The sequence below is a fragment of the Styela clava genome, chromosome 9 (genome assembly GCF_964204865.1).
Source record: "Styela clava chromosome 9, kaStyClav1.hap1.2, whole genome shotgun sequence".
NCBI lineage: Eukaryota > Metazoa > Chordata > Ascidiacea > Stolidobranchia > Styelidae > Styela > Styela clava.
The window spans coordinates 4,751,988-4,775,930 of record NC_135258.1 but is presented as its reverse complement, the minus strand read 5'-3'; the positions used below and the strand labels follow the sequence as shown (position 1 = coordinate 4,775,930).

General features: G+C 37.2%; 1 protein-coding gene and 2 long non-coding RNA genes across 3 annotated transcripts; all 3 read left to right on the top strand.

Moving 5' to 3' along the window:
• The first annotated feature begins 1,941 nt into the window (after positions 1-1,941).
• On the top strand, positions 1,942-4,915 carry LOC144427377 (uncharacterized). The gene is made up of 3 exons (XR_013477938.1): positions 1,942-2,179; positions 3,420-3,527; positions 4,726-4,915. It is a non-coding gene; the product is annotated as an uncharacterized LOC144427377 (long non-coding RNA).
• A 10,228-nt stretch (positions 4,916-15,143) lies between these two features.
• LOC120347834 (uncharacterized) lies at positions 15,144-21,394 on the top strand. The gene is made up of 2 exons (XM_078116523.1): positions 15,144-17,069; positions 17,415-21,394. Exon 1 carries the CDS (start codon positions 15,144-15,146, stop codon positions 16,572-16,574), a length of 1,431 nt encoding a protein of 476 aa, XP_077972649.1. The 3' UTR covers positions 16,575-17,069; positions 17,415-21,394.
• Positions 20,186-21,394, top strand: LOC144427374 (uncharacterized). The gene is made up of 2 exons (XR_013477936.1): positions 20,186-20,303; positions 20,636-21,394. It is a non-coding gene; the product is annotated as an uncharacterized LOC144427374 (long non-coding RNA).
• Positions 21,395-23,943: the final 2,549 nt, after the last annotated feature.

Sequence of the window (23,943 nt, the reverse complement as noted above, 5' to 3'; positions counted from 1 at the left end):
GAGATATGAAAAGATAAAACATTCACAAATAGAAGTGGGGTAAGAAATAAGTCAAATAAGATACAGATAAATAGAAGTATTCGGATCTGTTATATAAATTCCCCAAAAATTCATCAACAGCTGACCCTTCAATCAGTTACGGTACCGGTAATAAAAAGGAACCATCGATTGAGTTGTCTTACGGTTACAGGTTGAGTTTACTGTTAAGGCTCTCTATAATTAAAAACTTTTCCCATGAATCGTTAAATTTCCAAGCATTATAGGTTAATCTGAATGATGGACAATCTCTCAATTCGTGTCGGAATCTATGTAATAGAACCACTGATATATAATTCAGTAATTTTAGCGTAATTAATCCAGTAATCACATCGTTACTGTAATTGCAGAATTAAACTAAAGCTCACATAAACCATATCAGGCATAATGAAAATTAAGTTATACAACTATTTTTTTTGGAAACAGAACGTAAAACAGACAAATAACACGCAAAACTCTAAAAACGAGGCAATGTTTACAACCCTGCTTAAACATCTGTCTGAGCAGCTGCAGAAACTGCAATTAGGCTATTTCTTATTGGGTATGGTTAAGTGTTATTTAACAAACAAGGTAATCGATGCTCCAGGAAATCCTAATGTTAAGTACCGGTAGCTAAGTCAGGTACCGTACGGTACGGTAATACAGTAATAGGCTATTGTTCAGTTGTTACACACTAAACTTTGTATTTCATATGTTTTTAATAATAGACACTAGAATAGACTTGAAACAAACCAAAAAAACGCTAAAAAGCCAAACGGAAATTCTGACGCCAAACGCGTTTGATAAAAGCCAAAAATGGCAAATTTGGCGTTAAAAAGCCAATATGGCAACCCTGGTACCTAAATCTAACCTATACCTTTTTTTTTTTTTTGCCAAATTCAATTCCAGAGTCAATATGGAATTATTTAATTATGTTTTTGAAGCCAATTAAATTTTCAGTTTTTGTTTTATATAATTTTATTTATTTTTTGTTTTTTTGAAACCAATTGCATGTATTGCGTTCCAATTACGGTAATTGAGGAAAATTAAAACAGTTGGATAAACAATTATTAATACATATCAAACCCAGTGATGATAATCCATTTTTCGTCATATATCCGTTTGTATTGAAGATTGTCTATATTTCGTCATAAATATAGCATTTTTATGTACATATATAATTAATTATTTTATATTAGCATGGAAAAAGAGAAGGTTTCAAAAAATTAGACAGAAAATTCAAAAACCTATCATGCTACTAGATTTTCATTTAATCTGTCTATGTTATGCAATCATTTATATAGTCAAACCTCCTAAATCAAGACAATCTCAATTTCTTCAACTCATTATCGATTTTTGTAGTACATCATCAAGGATTTCGTCAGATAATATTCTTTGCCTATCAAAATCTGACATTAATCTGATTACACCCAGGAGTTTGCATTTAAAAATAGCTCGCAAGTTACATTGCATTTGGAATACATCATCATATTTGACACTATTCCTGAACTCCCATATGGCTGATTTTCCACATTGAATGATTAATGATACCACTTCACTATGAATATTATTAGCAATAATTATGTCACAATTGATTTCCCTTACATTGCACCACTACCAAAAGTCAATTATCCAATCACAATAACAAAATAAATGTATACAGGTTTCTTCTTATACCTTGCCAGCGATCTCAACTGGACAATTTACGTGACACCGCGCTGATCATCGATATTACTACACGCTTCAGTGATTTTGGTTCGATAATTTTGCTTTGTTTCTTTGATTAGGCTGGCGATGTGACACGTCATAGATTTTACATAACAACAAGATGACAAGCACCGTACTTTTACGTCGTCACCTACACCATCTAGTGGTAATTTACTACTTTGGACTTTCCACGGTGAGCGCTAGCGTTGTTACCGCGCTTTTGCGTTCTCAGAAGTATGGGATGGAGTTTTCATAATTATTCTGATGAATTCGAAGAGGGTTTGACAAATTTATCTGGTGGATAAAATAGATATCAACTTACTACTGGTTGATTTGGAATGGTTGCCACGCGGAACAGTAGCGGTACCCAGTACCGGACCTGTATTTTACTGCAGAGTAGCCATGTAGCCTCACGGTTTTGAAGGATTTTCATGGCACCTATACGACAGAAACTACCGTATTTTAATGATTCATACTGTACCTGGCAGTAGTTTAATCCTATTAACATGATATCTACTAAACATAATACTTAAAAACGTGATCTTCCTATCCTGTGAGAAATCTAATATGAAGTCATTTCTTTTTGAGGTTTTTAATGATTTATGACAATATTATAATCATATTTTAATAACGATATTGTATAACATATTCTTCTCAAATTTGGATACCTTTGAGATGATATAAATAAAATACTTCTATGCACCGATATAGCGTAGCCTACGTCAATAAAACTTTTTGATTACCGGTATTTTATTTAAAATATTTTGAAATCTTAGGCAAATATAACAGCATAAAATTGCAAGTTGTTCATTACTTGAAATCTTTTGGCATTGCAAAAATTATATTATAGCCCGTTTTTACAACAATTTACTTTTATGATTTAATTATTTTAAGAATATCGTATTATATCATCAGGCATTACAGATATTTGTTTGAATCTAACAAAAAATACTTATAATAGGGATTTTAAGACTATTTGAAATACCCCATAACAACAAAACTTTATGGAAATTGAATATTCCAGTTCAGACTTGTGCATAAGAGTTCATCTGACAGTTTGTCGGAATACTAATTAGCAACTTTCAATAAAAACTAAAATTTAATGTGTTTTTGAGCATACATATATACTATTTACATACTGATAATCATATTTAAATATACACGATCCTAATGCGCCTGGAAATTAAGTAATTATGTTCATTTTGATAGCGGGTGACTTCGATCTTATCACGATCTCCCAGTCTATACTAAAATCAGTCGCTTTTGACTTTATGTATTAATCCACGCTCTTTTGCAAATCTTGTTGTCAAAATATCAAAACTGGAACATGCGAACTTTTGCCATAATAATGTATTATGGGATTTTTAAAAACATATCGAAGGTTGCAGCGAACAATTCCACATTTAGACATATGTGCGTAGTTGATGTGAGTATCAATGTTGGTAAATCCATAGGAAGGCCTGGAAAAGAAAATCATATTTCAGATCCTGTATAAAGTATAATATATAGTTATTTGATGAATACCGATACTTTTGGCTGGTTGTTCAGTAACCTTTGCAAACTGTACCTAAATTTGGATATGTATTACTCGAATTGTTTATTTTTCATGTCATGCATGTTTATGCGTCATTCTGAAGCTTGAAATGTCCATACCAATGACAGTCACTTAAAATATACTTATAATTGTTTTCAAATAGATATCAGTTGTTGGGATCATGCCGGATAAATTCATGGACAAATGTTTGATACCACACATGACATTACAAGAATAATGACCGATTATCTGACTTCAGGAAAAGCACAATGTAAGACAATTTGCAATACTTGTAACCACATATTTCTGTGTCAGCATTGTTTTTATTTTACTAAAAACAATTGTGCTTGTATTACCAAAATGAAGGCAGGAAATTTAGGAGTATTGAGTATTATAATCATTGAATTGCTGGCAGATGATGTAACAAAACAAATAAGTAAGTCTCAAGAATATACTATATAATAGGCCAGGGATGGCGAATCTTTTTCAGTGAATGGGTCAAAAATTATATTTTTTATCGCGGAATAGAAGAGAGTGGGTCGATATTTGATCAATGTTTGTATCTATAAGAAACTTCTGAAACAAATATTATGGGCTTCTGTTGGTGTTGGTGTAGTTTTGGGCTTTACTTATGCAGCACTTCTATCATGAAGTTTTTATGGCACTTGATTTTATGAAATTAGAATAGGAAAACATTCCTATAACCTACCAAAAACGTTTTGGATGATGCAGCAAATTATTTTACGGTTCCAAAGAGTTTGGGAGGGAATTCCACTCTGACAGTGTTATATTTTTTGATCAGCTTTCAACCAAATTGAGGTTCTTTTACACTGCCCCATTGTTATTTCAGATTTCCATGTTTTTCTTTCAAGTCTGAAAGATATTGTTTTTTCAATGGCATTGTAGGCAAGAAACTAATAAAATTCATGACTCTATAGTGACACGGCTTGTCCCATCACTAATTAATTAATAACCCGCTAATTATACAATTGGCATATGAGCGATCGCAGCCCTGACTGCCCAATTGACGGTACATATTAATAGTTTAGTTATGGTTAGAATATTTTTAGGCTGATTTATCAATTTTTATCACTGATATGTTGGCATTTTTTCATTTTATTCGTGCCTTGGCGGGTCACGAATAAAACGCGGTGGGTCACCTTGTGACAGTGGTTCGCCATCCCTGCAATAGGCTATATAGCAAGTTTTATGATATAATTGACGATTGTTCAATTAGAAATATTGTACAGTATTTTCCAACTTCCAAACATGTTTTGTCATTACTTTTTATGAGTAAATCTTTTACACATAAATTTAGGTTTGAAGAGATCCTGGTCGAATCTAATGCTGCAAAACCAAATGAACAAGTGGCAGAATTATAACGAATTTAATTAACATTTGATTGTCATAGATCACAATTGACAAGTGTCATTACTTTTTATGAGTAAATCTTTTACACATAAATTTAGGGTTTGAAGAGATCTTGATCGAATCTGATGCTGCAAAACCAAATGAACAAGTGGCAGAATTATAACGAATTTAAATAACATTTGATTGTCATAGATCACAATTGACAAGAAAGTGGTCTATTATATTTGAATATTGCAAAAAAGACAATCTGTCACAGGGGAACAAGAAAACGTAGACGGCTCACATTTTGCAAATTCTCTGCTATGAGAGTGTTCTTCGCATATGAAAATATTATCTCGATGCCGGTGTTTATTCCACGCCAAACAATACACTATTGACTGCACAACATTGACATTAAAATGGCTATTCCCTAAACCGTAGACGATGTCATTACATTAATGGGAGCTTATCACCAATGAGAACACCTAAACAAAAACAAGAAATTGTTTCAAGACTAAATTGAGCTCACTTCCAGTAGATGCACCAAGTGTTTTCCAGTATAAAATTAGGTGAATTGTGATATTTATATTTTGAAAGAAAGTTTCAAATCTTGTATTTTTGCTGTGTCTGAGCTGTGTATTGGACTTTTTTAGGGAAAAAAATTTAAGGTTCATCAATTTCTTCGATGCCAGTAAAAAATATAATTCCCTTCCCATGGCCTTGTTTATCATTCCAGTGGTATTTATAGTGTTATTTTCATTCCTAGATCCAAATCCCATTATGTTCAAACACTACATGCTAAACAAAGTGAAGACAGTGTGAAATAACCTACTGGTGGCTCCCTCCAAATACTCTATGGGACACAGGCCCTGGGTTGATATTGATATAAAAACACCGATAACTAAATTAATTTAGATGCAAAATTCCTTACGGAGAACGAATTGATTGCAGTTGCCGTGCTAATTTAGTCCAAGGCTGTTTCTGGCATAGGTCCGTTGGTACCGGTACAGTGCGTCACCATTTAAGGCTTTCCTTGATGATATTTTGAACAGATGCTTTTCGTGTGATGATCTTCCGGTATATCCTACCATTAACGCCTTTCTCTACCACTTCCCACATACTTGTTCTCCATTATCACGAAGATTCTTCAAGGTTTTCTTACTGAACACGCCACTCTACCCGCGTTCCACCGCAAAAAAGTTGTGCAGACGACCAAAAGTAGTAAACTCCCACTAGATGTCAGCCTGTGGCCAACAGATTCACGTTAAATTATAATAAATAAACAAAGGCAGCTTGACGTCTTGTTGTTATACATTGTCTTTGGACACGCTTTCTATTTTTCGGTTTATCTGCCAATGGGACGGAAGAAAATTACATCGACCTTGTGTTAATCTAATTGTGGTGCGGACTTCATACTACCTTGACACCAACCAAGTCAATTTTAATCGAAGAAATTACTTTCATCCTAAATAGTTATAGACACAACTCGTGGACTGGGCAATTCTCTATCCTACGCGATCGGCCTAAATATGTACTAAACCAGGGTTTTCCAAACTAGGGGCCGCGAAGAGAACACCAATTTTACACAAAGTTGGGGAAGGTTGGTTTTTCTTTTGCATATTTTGAAGCGTTAAATCTGCATATTTACTTAAGTTTGCGGGACTAATGCATAGAGGGGTAAATGTAGTTTTTGTAGTTGTAGTTACGAAATTCCTTTGCGACACACTTCTTACTACCAAAATTCTTTGAAAAAAGTCTGTCAAGTGTCCCACTGTACCCCACTTGTGGGGCACATTCGGACAGACCCTGGAGCACAAGGAGCACATAATTCAACGAAGTATGCCATTAAAAATGAGCAAATAATCAGCATAATCGTCTAAAGAACAGGGAGACGAAACAGGTAGAAGATTTATTATTTTTAAAATCAATGTTCAACTTAAATAGTTCAGATATTATTAAAAAAATTCGCAAACAAATTTGATTATTTCCTTCTTCGAATCTAAATCTGGAAATATTATTGATTCTCGAATATATTCCATATTGGGCCATGGGTCAAAAGAAACCATAATATTACACAAAATATAACGCATCTCTAGGTCTCTAAGCACATATTGTATCAAAAACTGTCGAATTGTGCCCTGTAGGGCATGTCCCACTGGACCCCGGTTCATTGTTCCCCATTGCAAACAAATATTTTCAGACCATCCCACGGCGAAATTCGGAAGGCACATCCACTAGCAAACGTTATAAATATTTTACAGTGGACTAAAGCTGAAAAATATCAGACGGTGGTTTGTCATGTTGAAAAGGCTAAACTAAAAAAAGAAATAACTGGATTGGTGAAATTTTAGTTTCAACCTCCCAAAACCAATTTCACCTCATAGCTTGCGCCGCTCTACCCGTTCGTTGTCCGTTCGCGGGGACGTTGTAACTCACCGAAGGGCGGATTGAAACATCGAACCGCGGACAGGATTGCGGATATAGTATCAGTGTGAGAGCTGATTTTCCACTGTGCCCCGTGTCCCAATGTGCCCCACCTTCCCCTACTATATCTATTGCACTTTTTCAGACTCTTAATTTGAAATACAATCATTAAAAATAGTGTAAAACGATAATTTCACGATTCCGAGTGGATATAGGCTACATCATCACACCGTGTTTTCCCGAAAATAAGACATTGTCATCAATTTTCTTCTGAACACTGGAGCTCATTTTAGGGGGATGTAGAGAATAACGAGATTAATATACGAAATATGATACTAATTTACTAGCACGTTTCCATTTAAAATAGCGGCTACATATAGGTTATTAACAATTTAAAAAGTAGATTTCTTCCAACTATAGGACTCAGTAGTTTTCGATGTTAATGTTAATGGTATTGTGACGACCTCCAGAAATATGCTCAAGTTGCGACTTCCCGTGAAAAATATCGTACGTATTGATACATTTCAATACAATAACTTTTCTGCAATGAGTTTTATATAAACGAACAAACAAAATCTAACAACAGTCAGTGAAATCAAATTTAATGGGCCATGGTAGAAAAGCCTGCTTAATATAAATACGAAATCGCAATAGAGATGTGGTGCGCAAAGCTTTTTGAACCAAGTAGAAATAACCTTTTCTACAGAAAACCGAATTTTCAGAGTTAAACGGTAGAATCATCGCGCTTGCATTACAATGTATATTCTGATCGTAAGACCCGATTTGCGTGCTTGCATAACAATGCCGACTTTAATCGCCATGCTAGCGGTTCGGGAAGGCGATTTGCTCAGTGCGCCTCGAAACATATCACATATTTTATTATAACATCATCATGAAATTTTGCGACGCCCTAGCAGAATCGAAACTTTTATGGGATTAGGTAAACAAATTGCGCTTTCGACGAAGTCTTTTTGAAGGGGAGCGGTTGTATTAAAATCATTTTTAAAATTCAGGCTTGGACTTATTTTCGGGGAAACACGGTAGAATCATCGCTCTTGCATAACAATGCATATTCTGATCGTAAGACCCGATTTGCGTGCTTGCATAACAATGCCGGCTTTAATCGCTAAGCTAGCGGTTCCGGAAGGCGATTTGCACAGTGCGCCTCGCAACATATCACATATTTTATTTATTCTAAATGTTTTATTGTTTCTCATTAGAGCAAATAATGTGTATATGAATAAAATTCATTTTATCGTTCTAAATTATTTACTTTCTGTTACGTAACAGGTAAACCCTAATGCTGCAATTTCGTTGGCCGCAGATTATTCATTTGCTGAACCGAGTTTATCGAACATGAGTGAGTTTCTTCGAGCATTTAAAGAAAAACTAGGCAGAGTTAATAAAGAAAGATTCGCACCCATTACATTGAATAATCGGAGTAAAGATATTTTTGTTATTGAGTAGCCCTATTAAGAGTTAAGAATTAGCTGTGTCAATAAAATATCAAAAATGCATATTTTGAACTTTTTAGCATTATTAGCGTGAACAGGGGCCGCGAAAAATTCTAATATATCAAAAAGGGCCGGGAGCTCAAAAGTTTGGGAAGCCCTGTACTGAACTACTAGATCAGTGATTACCAACTTTTCCAACGCCATGGACTCCTAATATAATTTGCTCGTGAACTCATTTCGAACGAAACTAGTAAGTAGTTTTCTTTTTATATTATGCAAGCAAATCTCATGAATTCCCAATAAACAAAGTCAGGTTATCGTGATACCAAAATACATGCTTATTTGATTGTCCCGGCTTTTATTTCAGCAATATTCGTAAACATACAATTCATTAATTGTTTCCATGTCAATGTTCAACATTTCAAAAGTGGGAATGGTGGTGGAGGCCGAATCACTAACCAGAAAAACATCAAATCTTTTCCACGCGATTACCTCAGTTGTGTATGTGTAGCAAGAACTACTATTCCGGAGTGAACCCGTCATGCCAACGACAGCGCAGGAAATAATTTCGCACACATGCACACTGGAGGTGTGGGCGCGTGTGTGCATATATGAATTAACGATAAGAGCATGACCTATCAGTCTGAGCATGTTATAAAATTACTCGTGGACTGGTCTTGCGTACAACTCTTCTTTGACTCAAATACCTGGAGTGTTCGAGCGTTATTGAGTGATATCTTTTCGTTTTGACCGAACTGAAGCCACAGTTGAGCAATTAACAACACTGCTCAACTCTTAACTGTGGCAAGGTGCGGCATGTTTTTAAAATATACCTGCGTAACACCAAGGTGTATAACGGCTACGTACAAGCCATCTTTGACAACTTCGAGAAGTCCAACTTTCCCGATTTCGTCAATGTTGGTGGACTACGTTGCAAAACATACTTACCTCCCGAACTCTATACTAAATCCTGCTTGAATTGTTTTCAAGCGGGTCATCTGGCTGGAGAGTGTGTGATGCCTCCGTCCTGCCGTCTTTGCAAAAAATCCGGCCATGTGCAGCGAGAGTGCACTGACTTCCCTGCAATAACACCAGCAGTGGAACGGAGTAGCGAGTCTCAACTCCAGATTAACTCTCCTGCCAAGGTTGTTGCAAAGACGTCTGGTAGATACAGTTTTACCAAATCAAACCACTGTAGCTGTATCATCACAGGACCAGCTGAAAAAGAAAAATAATAATAATAAAAATAGGACAAAGGAAAAATCTGTTGCTGGTGAATCTGAGTCTCTCGGCCGGGTTAGGGTGGACATACACCCTACTCCGGCTGAAGCTCTTGACTTCTCGGATTCTCTAGAATCTGAGAAACCAAACGTAGAAATGAACCAGTAGCATCTGTAGTTTGTAGTAAATAAATAACGCAGGTAGTGACCCGGAAAACCTTGAAGTAAGCGAAGATAAAATCATTGAACTAGATAACCCTCTGGGAGAAGACTGTCTTAGAATAGCCAGACTCTCAGAGGGTTCAGATGAAGATCTTGAAACGATTCGTAAAAAAACTTCGTAGCCATAAGAAAGCAGAGGAACCGGGTCCAGGTTGACAGTGTTTTGTTATCGAAGGTTGTCCGTCTGTAAGAGACGAAAAAAGAAGTCGGGGAAGCTCATCCTCAGAAGCCTCAATCGTTCTTCCACCTAATAAATCTCGAATTTTCTCCATATCACGTGTTGTTAAAAATATATAATATTAATTATCTGATTAACTCAAATTTGTTTCTCTCATCATTTTCATCTGTCTGTTGGACATTTTTGGCAGTCCCTCCTATAATCCATTTTAATAATTTAATATTACTGAGTATTCTTTCTCAGTAAATTCATATTGTCGCTATTTTTCACACTAGTATTTCTTTTTCCCATATTAACCTGAAGGATGCCAAAGCAGCAGCAAAGTCTAATGAAATGGTGGAAAGAAGGGCTGGGATTATCTGGTGCCCATCAAGAGCCTGCACTTAAAACAATTACATCGTTGTAATATATAAAATTTAAATTTCGTTATAACGATCTATTCTATAATCTCCCCGAGTCACCTATTTTAATCTCAATTATTAGCACTATATCTGCTTATATATGTCAAATATAACAACTTGAAATATATAATTTATGCACCATCGTAGTAAAATATACCAGCAAGACTAAGGACACAATTAAACAAGAAAATGGCAACTTTTGCATTGATATAACTTATTCTCTTTATTTTTGTTATTTTTCTTGTCTGTCACTTATTTTTAGGCCCTTCTTTATCTTGCTAGAGACGGGACACTCGTCACTGGAGGGCATTTCTCCGAGTGCTCCTAGTGACGGGAATATTTCGTTGAGGCCGGGAGTTCTGTTAACCTTTTATTTTGTTTTATAGAAAAAGAAAAAACACCTGACAGCCTCCCCTGCAACACGTGAGTATAAAAACAAGGTGAGTATCGGTGGGTCGAAGCCTACTTTTAAACAAACAAAAAAAAAGTAACAAGCATACTCTTCTCCCAACCCCAACAGTTTTTTTTTAAAGTTATTCATTTGCTCGAATATCCATAATTAAAGCTTTTTTCAAAGCTGTTCGCTTAATTATCGTCGGATTCTTCGAGTTCCAAAGTTGACGTATTTTCGGAGCTGGTGTAAAAACAAGTTTTAAGGGTGAGCATTTTATGTAATTGATAAAGTTTTATTTTCTGTTGCCAATTATAATAAATATTACAGAATATGCGTTCGGGATACCGAACCAGGTCTGTCTTCTATCCTAATGGCATTAGCGGGAAGCCAACGACATATCTTCGCTCTTCGTGTACCAACCATCTTCCGCACGTCTTACTGCTGACTGATAGCAATGGCCGTAATTTGGTGAAACCAAAGGTAATGAGGAACCATTAGCTGGTTATTTCCATATTACCAGGCACAGTTTATCATATAATAACGTTATATTACTATAAAAAAATATATCACTGCCAACAACTGACTGAAAAAAACACGTTTTCCTGCATTTTACGTATCTTTGCTATGCCGCCCGTCTTTCTGAATGTTTTTGCATTCGAGCGACTCATATGTCAAAGTATTTTCATCACAAACGCTTTGAAATAAATTGCACACTGAAGCATACATTCCGAGGATATTTGCGGGGTGAAACTATAACAGTACAAAAAGTTGAAGGTGTTTCGCTTACGGATCTCAATAATATTGAGGTTTAACATCTTATTATTATTTTGTGTTATTGTTTTGTCAGAAAGTTGTTATTTCAAAGAGCTGCGAATTCAATTTTTCTGTGTGCACGATCCCTGGAGGAAAACTTTCACATGAAATTGCCGAGATTTCACATGGCACAGTATTCAAAAATGTGGATCTAAATATTTTTGCCCTGGTACCAACGATTTGAGGGGGTCGTGCGCTTCTCATGTAAGAGTTATAGAAGATGACCTTCTTTCACTTTTGAATGTCGTGGACTCGTGGGACAAGTATACGTCGAAGCAAAGGTAACAAATTGTTTGTTATTAACCTTTGTAGCAAAATTTGCGATGTCAATGTTAACGACCTGCGAAATGCTAGCCTTCACGCTTTCGCTGCTACGGGCCACTATAGTGCTATTTAGAAAATTCTGTGAAAATGAGCAAAATAGACCGGAGAATTTTACAAAAAAAGTTGTGCACATACGATTAAATTACGTAATTTAATTTCGTCGAAGTTACGGGTCACGTCGACGCACGATTCACGATTACGGTGACGACGTAACTCATGTTATCACGCGGCGCACGATTATGGCGACATGGTGGCGCCAGCAGAGAGAACAAAGCGATGGACAATAAGGGTGGAGATCAAAAAGCTCACTTAACTTAAACCTGGATTAGGACTAATCTCGGATTAGTTGAACTCGGTTTAACTTCGAAAGTTAACCGGAGATCAAAAACCTAGTTTAACGGTTACTTAACTAATTCTGGTTTAAGCCCGACGCCACGAGGCATTTCATCAAAACGTCGTGGCATGCTGCTCTTTGACCCCGTATTCCCATGGACCTTTCCCCGACCTTTGACCTTTATTGTTTTGATCGCTCAGACAAACATTGCAAATATTCAGGCTTGTGTAGGGCGATAGAGTGGTAAGTTGCTCGTTTTAAAAGCCTTCGAATGGCATGTCACTGGCGATGGCGGTATTTTCGTGCTTCTGAAGTTATAAACTATTGTCAAGTGATCTATTATTAACGTTATTCCGCCTTCACATTGCCGGGTTTAGTATAGAAACAAATGAAATGCAGGGGCAGTTTCAAAAGTCTTTTAAATACATTTTCTGGAAACATTGCACAAACTACAGCAATCTGTAATTTTGAACAGGTGAATATTTTTTTTCAGATTCATTCATGATGGTTCAGTCGTCCATCTTGGTTCAACGCTAGATTTCAAAGCCAAGTGCTATAGATAAGTTCAGGAGTCTCTGCCACCACATCATCTTCAAATAGTGGTGTCGCTGGATGGTCACCAAGTCTCTGATGCAATTTGTAAATGCTAGGCACGGTGAGGGCACTTAAGTTTATGTCGTATCACAGAAACACAGATTTATTAGCTCAGCCTGATGAGTGCAAATATACTATTGAAAGATAGGTTTTACAATATAGTTTATTCATTCAGTGTAGAAATAGAATATAACAGATTATAAAAAACATATGATGAAGGAACAAGCAAGTAAATCCAAAAAAATTTCTACAAATTATACAGTTTTCCAGATATTGTGTTGTATAGGATAAAAATACACACCAGATATATGCTTTTAGGCACAACAATGGAACGTCAAAATAATAGAATTAAATTCATTTCACAATTCCAGTGACAGACATAATGTATCACAATGCTTTTACTGCTGAGTTAATTTATTAAAGCTGTCTGGTTTCATCTCCTGATAATATGGAAGATATGCGCTCACTGAGCACTAACGTTACCTCATTGTTATATAGTCAGATGGGCAAACACCCACCACTTTGTTCGGTTCTAAAGTTATCAGATGAATATGAACAAGTTGCAATTTATATGACAGTGATAAATGCAAAATAAGTATTTATCACACACCACAGTTGCTACAAATTGCAGGGCCAACTTCTGGTATCAGGAGCAGCTTGGTGTGACTTTGCAGTCCGCACAAAAAAAGATATTGCTATCACCAGGGTCACACCGGACATGGCATGCATTCGGAGCATACTCTATAAAGTAACATCATTTTATCACCAATGGATTGTAAAAGATTCTGCATGAAGTCCCAAGTCTTTAATATTAATTTTCCTTCTTCATTCATCATTTTTACAGTTAGCAAATATGACACCAATGCTGGAGGAAGTATGTGTTTTCTCATTTTGAATTACGTTAAAAGTGTTGCCCGATTCTGAATCTTGTTAATTCTTTCGTGCCCTTTTGTTATTATTATTTCTTTTTCTGGTGGGTAGCCGCGTACTTTTTGAAATCTATTTTAAGTTATGCTCGACTTCCAGTTTTCTCTGCATTTTGTTTGTATGTTGGCTTTTTGTTTTGTTTTATGCCAGAGAACTAAAATAAAATGATGATGATGATGCTTGCTTACATTTTTGTGCTGTCTGACAAAGCGCTGTCATTTTCATAAGCGGCACTTGAGGTAGTTTCAACTAAAGAGTCTGGGGGCAGATCTGGTTAGATCCTTGACAATCCTTCCTCACTTTCGTCAGATTCCCATTTCGTCAGATTCCCATGTCTCTGTATCAAATGAAGTATCTCGTGATATTTCCTGTTAAATTGTGATCCAAAGTTAAATTATGGTATAAGTAATCCATACCTCACAATTTGATGGTACTTTTTTGTTGGGCGATAAGAAACTGATATGGGGTCAGAGTATTCATCAGTTGGTTAATCGCCCCCATGAAAATGCATGATGGAACGCATTGCTTGTATAAAAATTCATTTCATATAAGAATTAACATATTGAATATATATTATAGGTAATTTTTCCTAGGTTGAATTGACTGTGAGGCCTGTTGCATTCCTTTATCCACCTCATTGCTTTTTGGCGGTCAATATGTGGCTTCGGAAAAGGCACAAATCTTACTCCATTTGAACGGCAGGGGTACCGTACAGGTTGTCAGACTGGCAAATACCATATGCGCAGCGTTTACACATAGTTAGTCTACCAAATAATTCACTAGTAGATTCTGTTTAATAAAAATGCAACATCGTATTGAAGGCGAATTCTTCCGTACTGACATTGTAGTGTTCATGGTTCGATGGTCATGAATTGCATGATTGATTTAGTCCTGCGCGATATAAATGCGCAAGGATATATGTCAAGGGGAGCAAAAGGACATTGACGGCGTGGCTGGTGCTAGTTTTATTGTATGGTGTTATTCGCTGTTTATTAAGTTGTATCAGTTACTTTTGTGCATACTGAATTGTAGCAGTAAAAGCCTCTTATTTTGTGTGCAAATATCGTGTGTTGCCTTGGGGAAAGCTTAGCAAGATAAAGAACATTGAAGATAGAGGCGAGACACTACAACTGGCGACGAGGATATTGAAGATATCGAATTACAATTGGCGAAGACCTGCTGAAAATCGTTGGTAACTTTTTTGATTGAAACAGATCTATTCTATATAGCAGGAATATAGCCATCTAAGATCATGCAGAATAACATTGGAACGATGCAACCATTTGATTCCGATGGAGACCCGCACGGTATTTCCCAACGGTGGCAACGTTCGAGACGTTCATTTAAATTATATTTGACGGCCAAGGGAACGACGGAAGATAGCTCCAAGAAAGCTTTGCTTTTGTTCACCGCTGGTGTGAAGGTACAAGATATTTTTTATACTTTAGCGGGACTCGATGAAGAAAAAACATTTACCGAAACTTTAAATTTACTTGATGAATATTTTACTCCGAAATCCAATATTCCTTTTGAACGACATTTATTCAGGCAAATTAAACAGGCCAGTGATGAAACGGTCGATCAGTTTGTTTGTAGGTTACGTCAAAGTGCAACAACATGTGGCTTCGATGATAAAGAAGATGATCACATACGGGACCAAGTGATTGATAATTGTCGGTCCAATTCCATGCGACGAAGATTTCTCGAAAAGGAAAATCTCGAATTGAGTGATTTGCTGAAAATTGCAAGGGCAATGGAAGCTGTTGATCATCAGGCAAAAGCAATTGAAACTGACGCAGAATCGCACCAGGTGAATTTAGTAAATAATCCAAGCCGTTATACATCTGTTACAGGGAAGGAAAGGGAATGTTACTCTTGTGGCCGAATCGGACATTTTTCCAGGGATAAGATGTGCCCAGCAAGAGGTAAACGATGCTCAAAATGCGGAAGAATGGGACATTTCAAAGTTCGATGTGGTAAATTTCGAGGTAAACCTGCACGGCAACAAGGACATAATGAGCGATGCCGAAACCAACCGAGAATAAATAAAAACGGTAAGCGGTTGAATGATACGAATTGTGTTGATTGTTCGAATGACGAAAATAGTGAGTTTACATTCACCGTGAGAGATCACAATTCCTACCATGATGGAATAATTACTTTAAATGTTGGAGGAGTTAATTTGTCGAATGTAATAATTGATTCGGGTGCTTGCCGAAATTTCATGGGAAGCAATACTTGGGAATGGCTGAAGAGTGAGAGAATTGTGTGTAATTCGAGAAAATGCTCGATACCATCACTCTACGCTTATGGAAGTACTAAACCACTTCAGGTCTTAGGTACGTTTACTGCTAATGTTTTCGTTTTGAATAATGAAAGTAAATGTCGGACTGATTTTGTTGTTGTCAAAGGCAATTGTCAAACTTTGTTAGGAAAAGAAGCTGCAACAAAACTTAATGTATTAAGAGTGGGGCCCGTGAATGCAGTGAGTTCCAAAACTATTGATACTTCAAATTCTGATATATTTTCCAAGTATAGAAAATTGTTTGAAGGAATTGGCCTTTTAAAAGATTACAAATTGACTTTGAATATTGACAAAACTGTTAAACCAATTGCTCAACCTCTGCGCCGTATACCATATGCGTTGCGACTTGCGAGACAAAGTAGATGCAAAAATAGATGAAATACTGAAAGCAGACATAATCGAAAAAGCGCATGAAGGTCCAAGTACCTGGATTTCGCCTTTAACTGTAGATCATAAAAAGGATGGAGATATTAGAATTTGTGTTGACATGCGCCGAGCTAACCAAGCCATACTCCGTGAAAGACAACCTATACCGACTGTTGAAGACTTACTCCACGACTTGAGCGGAAGCGCCGTATTTTCGAAGTTAGATCTGAAATGGGGGTTTCATCAAATATTGCTTGATGAGAGATGCCGATATATCACAACGTTCGTAACTAATAATTGGAATTTTTAGATACAAAAGACTTATGTTTGGTTTATCATCTGCACCAGAAAAGTATCAGCAAATAATCAGAGACGTTGTGAAGAACTGTCGGGGTATCGCAAACATAGCGGACGATATCATTATCCATGGGCGGAATGTGAAGGAACATGATGAAAGATTATTTGATGTTCTTGATAAGTTGGACAAAGCCGGTCTAACGCTGAATGGTATGAAATGTCAATTTCGACTTCCTGAGATCAAGTTTTTTGGTCATAAGCTCACAATTCAAGGTATTGATCCTTGTGAGGAAAAGGTGGCGGCAGTAAGAAATGCACGACGACCAAAAGATGCCAGAGAAGTAAAATCTTTTATGGGTCTTGTTCCATATTGTGCAAAGTTTATACCAAACCTTTCTTCGATTGCAGCGCCTTTTCGTGCATTGACTAAGAAAAATTCTAAATTTGCGCCTTTTCGTGCATGGACTAAGAAAAATTCTAAATTTGATTGGGATAAGCAGTGTGAGGATTCATTCGAAAGATTGAGACGTTCATTAACTAATGCAAACACATTAGCTTATTTCAGATCTGACTGCAGGACAAGAATAATTGCAGATGCTTCACCGACAGGACTAGGATCCGCTTTAACCCAACTGCAAGACGGAATTTGGAGAGTAATTTCGTATGCTTCGAGGACAATGTCAGACGTAGAAAGACGATATAGCCAGACGGAAAAGGAAGCTTTAGCTATAGTGTGGGCATGTGAGAGATTTGACTTGTATATTTTTGGCAGGAAATTTGAACTTGAAACCGATCACAAACCTTTGGAATGCATATACTCTAAAACTTCAAAGCCCTCAGCAAGGATTGAACGATGGGTATTGCGATTGCAAGCGTATGACTTCAAGGTAATATACCGACCGGGTAAGAATAATATTGCTGATGTATTATCTCGTATTAATGCGCCTGGCCAGCGTGATAGAACAGCGGAATATGATTTCCTCATACGAATGGTTGTGCAAAGTAGTTGCCCGATTGCTTTGACGCCACATGAAATTGAGCAGGCATCTGCTAAAGACCCTGAATTGCAAATTGTGAGAGATTGCATTAACCGCTTGAACCCGGCAAGCCGGTTTACCGGCTTGTTTGAGTACGCTCTGTGCCCCGGCAAGCCGGTTTACCGGCTTGTTTTTTGTGTCGGAAGGAATCAACTTTATGATCTCGTATCTCAAGAACCACAATGAGTATTCAAATAAATTTTAGATTGCATGAAAGCTTGTTATTGGGACTAATTATATTGTAAATATCGGTGCTCTAATATACGATGTTTCAGTAAAATTAGCAATTTGAAAGTGCGTATGAAATTATTGTATGATAACAAATATTTAATATAAAGAATTTCGACTTCTTGCCTAAATAGCCACATATTCAATCGGCAATATATGTGAAGAATTTGAATAGCTTTTTATATACGTATCCAAAACGATAGCCAAACGATAGCCAAAACGAAACGATGAGCCATTCAAATTTTATGGCCAAATATATTAGATTATCTGTAGATTTAACAGTAACGCTGCGTCAAGATGATGTACTCATTGAAGAGAGCTACGTCTCGTCACGCACAACTTTACGTATATTACGCAAATGCAACTAAACGTGACGATATCCGCAATAACGTTACGTCGAGATGTTATTATTTAAATGTCCGCAGGAAGTAATTAATTAACCCGATGCTACGCATTCAAAATTCGCACTACGCTTTGACTTTGACTGCACGCTCTAGACCCATTAAAGTTGTGGTTACGTATACGCAATATGAACAAGATTGTGATTTTATTAGCAAATAACGGAACAATAAAAACTATCAAAAATGTATGTACATGAAAGACTGCTTGCTAAAATTTTAAAATTGAATATTGCACTTTGTTGTGCCCGGAACAATGAAGAACATGAAAATATTATGCAGATAAAAGACACATTCTAAATCCAATATTGCACTTTGTTGTGCCAGTTATACCTATGGTTGTTGGTTTCGTTATCTATACATAGGTACTCATTACAGTATTTGTACTTATATACTGTCTCGCATCGTTTCAGCAACGCTTTGTCTTTAGCAGCTGGATTGGTTTTTTGGCAATAATGTAAATTTTGCTGCATACGACGCATCTATTATTAGAACTGGCATTTTGCGGTAGGGTATCTAGTTCTGGCGACGCATATGATCTTGTTGGAATAAGAGTTGCTCTTTCTGCATTATTAGTTCTCTCAGATATTGATCCATCCACTTGCTTCACCTAACATTCGTACAATCAGATATTTTGATCTGCAGAGCAGGCAAGTACTTATTTTGGTTGATATTTGAACAAATACTGATGGGCGAATAAAACATTTTCCACGTGAAATTTTATATGACGATATTAACTTCCCTTCACTTCGCTATTTTGCACGCATTACTCGACGTCGGTACTTCAATCCATACAGGGTTAATATCATATCGAAACTCGGCGACCGATGACCCGCTGAGAACGTCGTCGTGAAAGTTATCTTGCGCATTTTGCCACGCAATACGTTTCGAACGTACAAATCAACATCTTCATGACGGTAGTCACGTGATCGACTTTTGCGTAGCTGCGTAATCAGTGCGTCATGGCCGCTTATCGAAGTTGTTCACCCGACACAATGATACACAATTAAATATTTAAATATAAAATTGGTCATATGGCAGCCACAATAATAATTCGAATATCAACAAAAAGCTTATAAAAAACTCTTTATGAATATCAAATATTGGCGGTATATTTTTTACCAAAATAACAAAATTTTAAGCCAAAACTCACATACATGCAGAAAAATCACTGTTAGATTAGGGTCAATTTTATTAATTTTGACAAAATGTATTTCGAAATGGAAAATATATTCTGAATGCACGATAAAATTTCCTTTCGATTAAAATGTCACACAACGTGCTACCTATAATTGGTAAAAAATTATAAGCGTGCCAAATAGCCAGTATTTAGACTTATTTTATTGTTCTACCAATACGGCGACGCGAACCTTCAGGGTGAGCGAGTAACTTCGCTCAGAGCCGTCAGAGTTCAAAGAGTTAAATCACAGAATTGGTCAAAGTGTGGTAATTTATTTTTGCATGTGAAGAATGAACTTTGTATTTATGGTCAATTAATTTTACGTGGTACGAGAATTGTAATTCCACAAATACTCAGAAAACGTGTTCTAGAGCTTGCACATGAAGAACACCAAGGAATTGTGAAGACGAAAAATAGACTTCGAAGTAAAGTGTGGTGGCCAAACATTGATCGTGATGCTGAACGAAAATGTAAAGTATGTCATGGATGTCAGGTAACAAGTTCGTATAGTCCGCCTGAACCAATGACGCGAACACGACCACCCAGTGGACCTTGGATAGCCGATGTTTTAGGACCTTTGCCTTCTGGTGATAACATACTGGTAATTGTAGATTACTACAGTCGTTTTTCTGAAATTGTAATTGTGCGGTCGACAACAAGTAAGAAAATAATTGAAGCGTTGAGCACCATATTCTCATGTTACGGAATTCCACTTACGTTAAGAACTGACAATGCACCACAGCTTGTATCTAATGAATTCAAATCATTTTTAGGCGAACATGGAATTCAACATAAATCTACTACTCCATTGTGGCCACAAGCGAACGGCGAGGTGGAGAGACAAAACCGAAGTTTAATGAAAGCCATACGAATAGCTCAAGTAGAAGATAAAGATTGGAAATCTGAATTAAACAAATTTCTACTTGCATACAGGTCTACACCGCATACAACGACAGGAGTATCGCCATATTATTTGATGTTTGGTCGAGAGATGAGAACAAAGCTTCCAGAAATCAGCCCAAAGTACAACATAATCGGCGAAGAAGACAGAGACTGGAGAAACAAGCTACAAGGGAAATTGTACTCAGATTACAACTGAAGATCAATTTTACAAGATGTTGAGGTCGGAGATTCGGTGCTCGTTAAGCAAGAGAAAGTTGACAAGATGTCGACAAACTTCAATAAATTTCCGTGTGAAGTCGTCAAGAAGGAAGGAGGGGAAGTCACAGTCAGAGATGAAAATGGGAAAGAATTTTGTCGCAATTCAACATTTGTAAAGAAATATGCCCAGAATGAAATTGACAATAAAGCCACAGAGTCGCAAATTGCTCCAAACGCGACCAGGCCAAATTCGGAGGAATCAATTACTCAGCCTTATGAGCGTCCGAGGCGAGAACGAAAACTGCCTTCCAGATTTAAAGACTTTGTAATGAAATAAGTCTAGTTTACCATCTACTCGAAACAAAAGGAGGGATGTAGTGTTCATGGTTCGATGGTCATGAATTGCATGATTGATTTAGTCCTGCGCGATATAAATGCGCAAGGATATATGTCAAGGGGAGCAAAAGGACATTGACGGCGTGGCGGGTGCTGGTTCTATTGTATGGTGTTATTCGCTGTTTATTAAGTTGTATCAGTTACTTTTGTGCATACTGAATTGTAGCAGTAAAAGCCTCTTATTTTGTGTGCAAATATCGTGTGTTGCCTTGGGGAAAGCTTAGCGAGATAAAGAACATTGAAGATGGAGGCGAGACACTACAGACATACGGTAGGCTACCGGTACTCTTGATTGCATCAGCATACCGGTAACTGTCTACTATTTTTTGGTTCGAAATAGCAGTTGGTTGACCTGTACAGTACCGTACCTGTAAGGTGCATGCAACGGGTACAGCCTTTTAGTATAGATATACAGATTTCGAAAACGTGATTTTGCAACAAGTAACATACAGTATTACAGCTTTCTAATTATCGCAGCCCTGTGAAGAAAACAAAAAGCGAAAAAAAAGAACAAAGATCTGCCTAAACCGCCAGCAACCTGTGCGGAACGCGTCCAAAGTGGTTTGAGCGACTTTTCAGCGGAGAATGTTTGTTTACATCCGCTCGCTTGTGATTGGTTGAGAAAAGGGATGTTTTGATGTCGGGGAAGGTCCATGGCGATGACAACGCGAACCCAATTTTGTTGTAATTTGCTGTCTTTGCAAAGTCGATTTTTGATGTATTTTGTTGATTTAGCCGATGCAAAACAAGCTGGGCGGCAGAAGTGCGAAGTGCTGACGCGCAATACCCGAAATATCAAAATAATAACAATTTATCGTAAATAGAATGCTTCCCACTACTGGTATAGTCTACAACAGGGTCGGCCCACCATTTTGGTCGAAGGGCTACATGTAATTCATTAATAATTGCGCGGGCCACTTGACATGGTAGTTATGATTGAGTTTTGCTACACTACTACAGGTTAATATTAAAAAAAATACCCTCACATTAAACTTTCACAATTATTAGAACAATAAAACTATTGTTTTCCAACCATTGACGGGGCGCCATCAGTGGTTATTCCCGAAAGTATAGCCTAAGACAAGACAAGACGCTTGATCATTTTCATCACAACTCTCAAAAAATCAATGCCTCTAGTCGTACCCTTAACAGGAGCAATGGCTGCGGTTTCCACGGTAATTTTATATCATGACTAACTACCCGCAAGAAGATAGCAAGTCATCAACTGAGCAGTAAACCTAATGTCAGCGCTTCGTCAAGCGCCAAGGAATACAATAAAAAATTTCCCGCTTTTGCAATTAAAATTCCTGCAATAGAATTCACAAGCTCTTCAACACGACGAGTTATGGTCTGTCTGGATAGGCTATTTTTGCAAACACCTAGAAATGCTTCTACATATGGCCCGCGGGCCACGAGTTGGACGACCCTGGTTTACAACACCAATTGAATCTAATATTTTTTTCCTAAAACCTCAGCGTAATAACAAACAGACTTAAATTATAGAACCCACATCCTACTTAGAGTTAAAACAGACGAAATGAACACACTTCAGCGGAAAACCTATTCCTGGCAAGTTCTGGGCCACAGGCTTCTACATATTTAACATTTTATTATTTTGAAAATTTTTATTGCAAAAATAACTAATATTCATTTGTTCAAATGACTGCTAAAATGTACTGACATTCAAGAAATGGAAAAAGTATAGAATCAATTCGGAAGAGTTGCTATATTTTATCCTGGCTCTACAGCTTTGAGACATGAATGTGTCAACGTAATGCACACAGACAAAGGTGCAATCATAGTTGTTGCTTCCGTTGCTATTTAAAAGTTTTATTTTTCCATCGTTCCGGACTCCACTATACAGAATATGTGCATTTACCATGCAAATGCTTATCAAAGCATCGAAGATTTTGAAATACCACTCTAGTCCGGCGCAGTGGTGTGGCTCAACGGGCTAAGCGTTAGGAATACGCTCGCCACCGCACCTCTAATTACTCTGCGTGGGTTCGCAGGTTCGAATCCCATACAGGGAGGGTTATGTGCGAGAGGATTGCTGGACTCCTCGCCGTCGTTGGGTGGTTCACGTAACCGCTGGTCGGTTACGGCTTCCTCCACCACCAAGTCCATGCTTCCGAAAACAAACAATATAACTAATCTCATACCCGACTTGGAATGGTAACCGGACGAGAGGTCGTGATTCGCCATATGGATAAGCCGTCTTATCGGCTTTCCTCTCCCCTGGAATAAATATGTAAATCCTATTCTATCCTTCGAGGGAACAAATAGGTTTTCATTCGTTGGTCCATAGTCATACGATCGACCTCACCCATGTACTGTGTGTGATTTACAATACACAAGGGGTTTTCACGCTTCTAGTATCGTTTCGTGCAGCTTTTAAACGAACTTTCTTTATAACGTAGGGGTTTGTGTGAATTGTGGATAACAACACCACTATCTTCGTATCATGCCACGTACAGGTTAAAATTTTGTTTGATCGCAGGAAGACGGCATTATCAAAAAGAATTGCATAAGCGATATGATAAGTACTGGCGTCACATTCAAAGACTTTGACCGCGACGCACAGCTGGAGGCCGACGATACGCACGGCGTCACGTTGTAGTTGCGCAACAACGAAAAATTCAGCAAATTTTGCCAACTTTACCGCTTCGTTGCTCGAAAAATTCAAATGCAAACATCATGCGATTTTTTGTGTATGAAAAGGTAAATATCTTGCTTACTCAACT